The sequence below is a fragment of the Polistes canadensis genome, unplaced genomic scaffold (assembly GCF_001313835.1).
Source record: "Polistes canadensis isolate GaletaPanama2010 unplaced genomic scaffold, ASM131383v1 scaffold_78, whole genome shotgun sequence".
In the NCBI taxonomy this organism is placed as follows: domain Eukaryota; kingdom Metazoa; phylum Arthropoda; class Insecta; order Hymenoptera; family Vespidae; genus Polistes; species Polistes canadensis.
The window spans coordinates 1,795-10,966 of NW_014569625.1; the positions used below are offsets into that span (position 1 = coordinate 1,795).

A 9,172-nucleotide genomic window follows, 5' to 3' on the forward strand; every position below is an offset into this window, starting at 1 on the left:
GGACTCTATTTCTACGCGTAAAATACTTTGTCTAGTTCAAAATTTTTCATGTAAAGTGCCGATCTTTATATCATATTATACTATAATATATCGATATTAAGAATAGATACTTCACAATCGCATTAATAAAAGTATCTTCTCTTTTTTACAGATTCGCAAAAGATATTATAGAATCAATACTTCAACAAGAATGTACCTAATTGTATTTCTTATAATCGCATATTTAAACTTTTTTTACAAGTTAAAACTCAATACTGATACAATATTGACATGTAAACTTACTTTAAAATCACTAAATAAGCAACTTTAGGTTATAAATTTTTTTATTTTTAAATTAAAATGTTACATTTGCTACAAACGATTTTTAGTGAAAATTTTATTAGATTTCTATTATAAGACTTTAAAAAGATTTCTGCCTGTAACTATATCAATAAATTCGAATCCTTCACTTTGATCTCATGATGTGTGTTTACTTATAAACTGACAATAATCATACAAATACATACAGCTTTTTAATATTGTACTTGCAAGGAAAGTGAACAATTCTATTAATTTATCGTAGTTTTATAGTTAAAAAGTTTTTAAAATTCCAATTTCTATACAAAAAAAATGATTACATTATAATTTTTTTTTTAATATGTTTATATTAATATAATACTGTGGTATAATCTTATAAATACAAAAGTATATTAAAATATTCCATAATATCAACTCAAACTTCAATGTAGTTCTTTTATCTTGGAAAAATATACTAGGGAGTGACTAAAACATCGAATTAATTAGATTTATCAAGACTTTACATTATAGAATTTTACAAATTCATTATAAATCGGCTTAAATTTCATCTTTGTTTTAATATTATAGAACGTTATATTATCAGTAAAATAAATACAAATATTTTATAAGAATCATTACGTAATAAAATACACCACGATGCTGTTATGTTGAATACAAATTGCAATCAATATATGATATACTATTTATGAATGAACGTACATTTATATTTACTTAATACATAATATGTAAAGTATAGCATACATAAATGATGTACTATATACAATGCTAATTATATATCGTATGCATATGCAGTATTTATTATTAATGGAAATAATATAGATTTATAAAATATATTATGTAAATACACGTATATACCTATGTGTAGAATAATATTATGTAATATAAATATATAAACAATGTATTTCAATATTTGGTATGAATGATTTATCTAAGAATGAATTATTGATGAATTTCTATTGCACATGATTTATGAACATTCGAAAAAATTATAATATTTACGTATTTCTTACTGTGTATATACAAGATAATTAAGAAACACCATTATCCACATTATAAAATACAAAAATTTTCTAGCAAAATTGTATAATCATAAGCCAGAGCGCAAGCGACAACAGAAATGGTACCTATTTTACTTGTGTCATTTACTCTGCAAAAATAATTTCATACTAAAAGTTCTGTGATTTAAATAACATTTTAAAACTTGCACAAATATCTACTTGCTACAAATATATTGCAAGACTTTTAATTTTATACATAATCTTTCCACATTGCTCACATAATTGCTTGGTATATTACCATAATACTTTATAAAAATATTAATTTTATCACATAAATCTACTTTTGAATAACGAATTATATGCCGTCAAGAAAAGAAAAAAAATCCCAACATATTGAATGCATAACATCTACCCTTTACTAATGTAACCAACAATTTCTAACTAAATCAAAAATATTCTGAATAAATATTGATTATTTCTTTTATATAAAATATCTTAATGATACAAAAATCTTGCTTAAAACAAGTATTAAAATAACAAAATTGCGTATCAATATGTATCAAAGCTAATCAATTAAATGAACACATATTCAGCAACTTGCAATTATTAATTCTTTGATTCGTCAATACCAATGAAATATTAGAATTATAAAATATATTATGTAAATAATATTAACATTTATAAAACTTGTATATTATTCAAGTTCATATGATAAAGATCGAGTTTCCATATGGATTTCATTGCAATATTATAAACCAATTATTAGGATACAATATTATTTCCTCCGATACATTTTTGGCATGGCAAAAATGACATAAGTTCTTCAAATAACTATAATTTTAATGATTTGTTGAAACAATTGTTAAATAATTTGTCAGGAAAAAAAGATCAGATAATGTAAGAGACTTCAAATAATTGTCGCCAATTATTAATTGATATTACAAAAACGCGATGATAGCATTTGTCCAATGTTTTTTTTTTTTGTATTTATTTATTTATTTATCATTTTACCAATACAATTTGCACTGAATAATATTGATACGTATCGATATGCAATTTCTACAAATAAAAACAAGTAAAAATAGCAAGACAAAGAAATACAAGAATATTTTCTTGCAGTTTATTAAATGTTTTCTAGCCATTTCGATTGTCAAACTCGTTCTAGCGTTGAGTCGCAGGAACATAAGCCTATTAAAGAAAAAAAGACTTTTTGTCTTTAAGAATTGTGAATGTATTACTAATTGGAAACAGACAAGTTATTAATGCATACTCATGTATTTAGTTGTTGGCTATTTTGAATCTTGTCTATAATACATTTTCTATTTTGGCTTTAAAAGTGAACGTAGTATATTATATTGATTGGCGATTCCATATAGACAAATTCTGTTACTAATAATCATTTACATAAATATATCCTAGAAGGGGAACATGCTTCATAATTTTTGACTCTTTTCCTACTAACGTCGTAGGATAAAAACAGTTGATTTCAGTCAATATTACGTTGTCTAATTATGCAATATATAACTTCAATTACCTATGCACTTATTTTCTTGGAAAGTTTAAGTCTCTACCATTTTGCTTATATATTACTCAAACTACATAGACCTATCAAATAGAAAATACTCTATTTAAATGCATTTGGCATGTCTCGTTTGTATTATTTGTGTCCCATCTGTTCTAATCACAGTTACTTATTTCAAAGCCGAAAACAAATATAATGTCACTTTCTAATACCATTTCACCGTTAGTAGTACTATGTTTACTTAATCATTACACCTTTGGACTTTTTCTGGGCACCGAACCCATCTTAATAATACATTTTTCAATCTATACATTTCCACAGATTTTGTCTGACTTGTTATCCCATAACATTTAATGTTATACATATAATATCAATGTCTTATTCATTTATTTTACTTCTGCTAGCAACAGTCGATGCATCTATAACAGATTTCCGATTTCTTAAATTTTTCTGTTCGTCATATTTGGTTGTATCATCTTTTTTTTTGTTACCATCAACTAATTTAACATTATTATGGCGTTCGTTATTATCCATATTAGAATTTTTATACATATTCTTAATTTCTTTAGGTTCTGTCTCGTATGTTTTCCTCGAAGGTTGCGGCGTATAGTAAAGACTAAATCGTTTTGGTTTAACTTGTTTTTGTTTTTCATTTCTCAATTCATCGGTAGAACGAAATTTTCGTCCATCCTTTCTACTTGTATAATTAGACGAATTGCTAATATCGATGCACTCAACAGATTTCTTTGTAGAGTATTGAGGAATATAACTAAATCTTTTCATTTTCACCGAACTTTTGGTACAGGTTTTTATCCTCGAAGGGTTATCATCACTGTAATATGATAAACCATTTTTTAAATGTCTTACTGCATCTTGTCCTTTCGTCATATTATTGACAGAATTAATCTTGTCATCTGCATGAAAGTTTCGCGCTTTAGGTAGTTTAGATGTATTATTTCTTAGAATAATCTTTTTTTTCAATACTTCATCGTTAACGTTTTCAGCTTCTTTACAATTATTTTGATTTGGATCGTTCGCATTGTTGCATTTTACATCTTGATTAGGAGAGATTCTTATGTTTTCGAAGCTATCCGTAGACTCCATACTTTGAATCGAACTTGATTTTCGATTATATGCTGATTGAGCGAATTGAATATTAACAAAACTATCAGATGTTTCTATATCATTACTGGAACTACCAGTAAAACTGTCAGTTGAAGACGATACTGTATTACAATTCTTGAGATCATCACTTTTATACATTAACTTGGTATTAGATGATAGATTGGAGTTTTTATAAAATCGTGTATTTTTTTTATTTTGTCGTTTGCTCTCTGTTTTCTTACTTAGCTGAAAAATTTGAATGCTTTGTGTATCTTCTTTAAAATTTATATCACTCAAGGAATTTCCATTTCTTTTATTTAACTTAGTTATCCTCGCTAAGGGAACACTTTTATTAGGAGGTGTATCAATGCGAAAGGAAGAACTATTATGATAATCACATATTAATGACGTGGAATTATCTTTGTGTAAAGATAAATTTATATTCTTAGGAATACTGCTCATTGAAGAAGTTGTACTGTGTGATAATCTTAAAGGATCTTCAAGATGTTCATTTTTATTAAGAGTATTTATAAGATTGTGCACAGATTGATCAAGAGCATGAATATCTTGCAAACAATCAGCACTAAGAGACATAGGTCCATTTTCGCCATAGTTTTCACCAACCAAATCTATTTCATCTTTGCTATCCAAAGCTCTCAGTTGATAACGATTCATATAAAATATGAAATTATCATCCAAGGATGAAGGTATATTATTCTGATTAGACCTTTCACTATTATCAATATTATTCGCTTTTTCTTGAGAATCATCATGCTTTCTTTGCTTCTTATAGTCAAACTCAAATGTGGCTAGCCTTATCGGCTTACACTGCTGATCCCCGTATTGCTCCGTCGAGTCGGTAGATGTTGTTGAGGTCTGCTTGCCTCCTAGAAAGCTCTGCTGATATACAGAGGCAGGACAAAAGAGAAAAAAAAAGCACTGGCTACAGATACAGCAAACTACTACTGAAGCATGTCTAGTACCATATTATTCATCAATTGAATATAGCTGTGCGTGGTATGCGAATGATATTTAATACTCAAAGCAATCTAAATGAAAACAATATTTTTACAATGTTGAATGATACAATATTTCCTCGATAGTAACGCGATTCCGACAAGGAAAAATAAATAAACGTAATGAATAAAAGCAATGTGAAAAATAATGCTTAGTTAACAAGGAGGCTATTATGATTAAAAACCACATTATCATATAAACAAAGGTAAGCCATGCAGGTGTTTACTTAAAAATCTTCTACTAGGAAATTATTAGAAATTATATTTACCGCTAGCCATGGATGATCAAGTACATCTTCTGCGCTGAACCTTAGTTCTGGTTGTGCTTGAAGCATATTTGTGATCAATTGTTTAGCAGAATTTGAGATTGTATCCCAGTAAGGTGAGGTGAACTCATATTGACCACTTAAAATACGTTCAAATAATTCTTCTTGTTCATTTTCTGGGGAAACAAATGGTGGGAAACCACATAATAAAATGTATAAAATCACACCAGCTGCCCAGACATCGATCTGCAATAAATCATCGACATTATTTCATTTCTTAAAGAGCAATATAACAAATATTATGTACTTTTAATCCATATCCAGTTTCTGCAAGTATCTCAGGCGCTACATATGTTGGCGTTCCGCACACAGTGTAAAGATTTTCTCTCACTATTTGTGCGAGTCCAAAATCTCCTAATTTTAAACACCGTACATGACTACCCTCCATTTCAACTAAAAGATTTTCAGGCTTAATATCACGATGTACAATATGATGAGAGTGTAGATATGCTAAAGCAGATGTTAAATGTCCTATCATCACACTAGCTTCGGCTTCTGAAAATTTGGTTGCAGCAGCTATTGCATCAAATAAATCACCACCCTATAAATACAATTTATTTTAATATAAAAACTTTATTAGAAACATGTATCTGAACATAATTTTATGCTCTTTAAATAATTCATTTTACCTTGACAAGTTCCATGACCAAAAACAATTGATCCATTGTTTCTTGTTCTGCGACCAGACTAATTATGTTTGGATGACATACTTGACGCAAAATTGCAACTTCACTTGCTAACATTGTTTCCTTTCCTAGGCACTTATACTTATCGACTATTTTCATAGCATATTCTGCTCCTGTAGCTCTAAAAATATAAGAAATTATTTATGGAAAATAATAGTCAACGCTAAATAAAATTATTAGATAAATATCACTTACTTATGAATGCAATGTCTTACTACAGCAAAATTTCCATCTCCGATTACATGTCCCACGGCATAATGTAAACGTAGTGGTTGAGGTAAAATTAATGAAGATGGACTTGGTGTTCTGACTTGAGGAGTAGTAAGAACCTTTTTTCCAGATTTTCGTGGCATTCTTGGCATTGGACCATTTTGTCTATTTGAAATCCATGGACATCTACGGAAACTTTGGACGCATTTGGATTCTTCAAAATCTAATTCAAAATCTTCTTGATTTGATTTTTCCGTTCCATATGCCAAAAAGATATCGTCATTTTCAAAAAATTGTTCCAAAGAAGTAACTTGCTGACCTGACGAAGTATATACTTTTCTTACAGCTCCAGAATCAAGCTTTACCACTTCTGTAATAGCTTCCATTACGTGTTCTAAACTTGGTGCATTTCTCTTATTCAATAAAAGACGTACTACTTTTCTTGGTTTAGTACCATGTCTTATCAACGTTACTATTCTTGCTTTTACGCACAAAGGAATAGCGCTTATTTGTCTACCAGTAACAGCTGCAGTTTGAGGTAAACCAGAAAGGGAGCTTCCTCTTTTTACTTTTGACGATGAATATTCGACCTTTTTAAAGATTTCCCCTTGTCCAGAAACTACATAGCATTTACCATCTTCTAATTCGGAAATATTTTGTATCTTTCTTCCATCCATGGTATGAATGGCTCGAACTCCATTAGGTAATGTCACACTTGATACTAAGGCTCTAGTTAAGTCAGAAGCTAAACTATCAAAGCTACGATATCTTTCATGCGTTACTGCCATAACAACACCGGTATAAAACTTGTCACCATTTCTAAAGAATCTGACTCTTTTAGCCTTTTTAGTAGATGGAGTCCTGGCATTCAAAGACAGCCGTACATTGCCATCTGATATTCTTTCATCCGAATTAGATGTAGGCGTAGAATTTAAATCGTTACTATCTGGAAAAGAAGTTTCTTTGGATGGCGTACTGCCGCGATTCAATACTTCCTCCATCATCCTAAATGAAAGAAAAATATCATATCGATAAATAGCACGCAATAAGAAAATATTAAATTCAATGATAGGCGCAAACTTTTATTTATTACTTTAAGCATATACTTTATTGTTATTTAAAACAAGGTATATTCTAGCCAAAGAAACTGCGTTAAACTACTGTTTATATAATCAACATAATCCAAATTGTAAATAATAACTTCTGTACGTTAAGTTCAATAAATATATAACTACTATTCGCTATCAAATTCTATTCAATTGATTGATTTAACACTAGAGAAAGTTATTCTCTAACATAATATTCATACCTTATGAAAAATTGTATAAGACCCTACAGAAATAAATTAGATTCCACACAAGCACTCGCCATTTTTATATATCACTTTCCAAAGATACGTTTCCATTTTTCAACAAATGTAATACATAACGAACATGCATTACACATAAAGAAGACGTATTTCATAATTGGAGAAATATCACAACATTCATTAAACATACCATTAACGATTCTACATTATTATTATCAGCGAAGGATAAATGAAGAAAATAAATAAAAATAATTACTAAGGTACTTAAAATTAAAGAGATTCCATCGGTAACGAATCAACGTACAATTTCGAACGTTACTTAACCTTCAAAACGCGATATACTCTTAATATATATACCCAAAATAAATATTCCTATCGAGGACGAATATTAATTAGCGATATATTCACGTAAATAATTATTTCGATAAGTAGAAACCATAATGTAGGATTAAAAAAAAAAGCGCGAAAACACTCACCTACTCGTCAAACAGAACGTCTCAAAGAAACGAATGAAAGACGAGTTAATGAGGGAATGAATCACCAGTAGTCTGACATTTTCACGCTACCGTCACGCAAATGGCAGACATAAAATGCGAAAGATTTTCTTTCCAAAGCGTTTACACCTATTTTTTTCTCCTTTCTTTTTTTCTTTCTCTTTATTTTTCCACACCACTAATTCTGTTTTTATACATTTCCTATGCAAGAGACACAATAACTACCGATTTCTTTTTCAATCTACATCCACGTATAAAATAGGAAGATAAACTTGCCAAAGTCTATAAATAAAGGCTTTTGTTAAAGAGAAAGGAAAAGGGCGAGTACGAGAGAATAATAAGAGAGAGAATGATAGACACGAGGGAGGGTTTGCAACGACCATTGGTAGTAGTGGGCTTTTTAAAAGGATGGGAATCTGAAGAGGGGAGGAAACGGAAATGCAAGATAAACCGCGCCGAGACACAAAAGTAGAAGCAAAGGTAGAAGCATACTCACGTTATATTAATCTTAACATTTCATTAATGAATTATCATTATTATTATATGTTTAATCTCACGGTTTAATAACGCATATTAACACATTTTTTTCCATCGAAAAAATAATAATAATAATAGGGCACATGTATCTTCAATTTTATATATAGATTTATCATAAGAGCCGTATGACCATATAAGTGTTTATTCTTTCTAATGCTAGATGGCAGTACGAGTCTATGTCACTCAATGGCCACGTGTTTCTGTCAAAATTATCGATATTACGTATTTCACTTTATTTATTTATTGTTTTTTAAAGCAGTCTTTTTGGGATAACTTAGGATTAAAAGCATTGTTTACATTTTTTTGTTAAAAAAACGTAATTAATTAATTATTAATTTGTTATTATTTATATAAATGTATAAGATTGAAAATTTGTTCGAGGTTCTCAATTCCTTTAATAGCCGTGATCGTCTAGTGGTTAGGACCCTACGTTGTGGCCGTAGTAACCCAGGTTCGAATCCTGGTCACGGCAAGGGATTTTTTTTACAAATAAAAATAATTACAGAAGATACCTATATTTCCTATTATAAAAAATTTATATTTTGAACTTAAAAACTTTTCTCTCTCAGGTTATTTAAAATTGTCAATATTTATTTGTGGAATGTATACGATAGGATTAGGATAGAGGTAATTTCTCTGTATAAATATTTTAGGCTTTATGTATATATGTATA

At 29.2% G+C, this 9,172-nt stretch overlaps 1 protein-coding gene and 1 non-coding gene across 5 annotated transcripts; one reads left to right on the forward strand and one right to left on the reverse strand.

Annotated features, from left to right (window-relative positions):
- Window positions 1–624: 624 nt before the first annotated feature.
- On the reverse strand, window positions 625–8,539 carry LOC106786625 (serine/threonine-protein kinase GL21140). 4 transcript variants are annotated; one of them, XM_014748209.1, is made up of 6 exons: window positions 8,459–8,539; window positions 6,145–7,164; window positions 5,893–6,070; window positions 5,511–5,804; window positions 5,207–5,449; window positions 625–4,821 (listed from the first exon to the last, which is right to left on the reverse strand). In XM_014748209.1, the coding sequence occupies exons 2-6, from the start codon at window positions 7,161–7,163 to the stop codon at window positions 3,196–3,198; spliced, it is 3,360 nt and encodes a 1,119-aa protein (XP_014603695.1). In that variant the 5' UTR covers window position 7,164; window positions 8,459–8,539; the 3' UTR covers window positions 625–3,195. The 4 variants fall into 4 exon arrangements, with proteins under 4 accessions (XP_014603695.1, XP_014603693.1, XP_014603696.1 ...); XM_014748207.1 differs by lacking the exon at window positions 8,459–8,539 and adding an exon at window positions 7,945–8,394; XM_014748210.1 differs by lacking the exon at window positions 8,459–8,539 and adding an exon at window positions 7,945–8,393 and having other exon boundaries at window positions 625–4,818.
- Window positions 8,540–8,899: 360 nt separating this feature from the next.
- Trnah-gug lies at window positions 8,900–8,971 on the forward strand. Its single transcript has one exon. It is a non-coding gene; the product is annotated as a tRNA-His (tRNA).
- Window positions 8,972–9,172: the final 201 nt, after the last annotated feature.

Bases quoted from the DNA above. Each gene is read 5' to 3' on its own strand.
- LOC106786625 (XM_014748209.1), bottom strand. From the start codon at position 7,163: ATGATGGAGGAAGTATTGAATCGCGGCAGTACGCCATCCAAAGAAACT. The intron at 6,071-6,144 runs GTAAGTGATATT...TTATATTTTTAG, and splicing joins GTAAGACATTGCATTCATAA to AGCTACAGGAGCAGAATATG. The intron at 5,450-5,510 runs GTACATAATATT...GATTTATTGCAG, and splicing joins AAACTGGATATGGATTAAAA to ATCGATGTCTGGGCAGCTGG.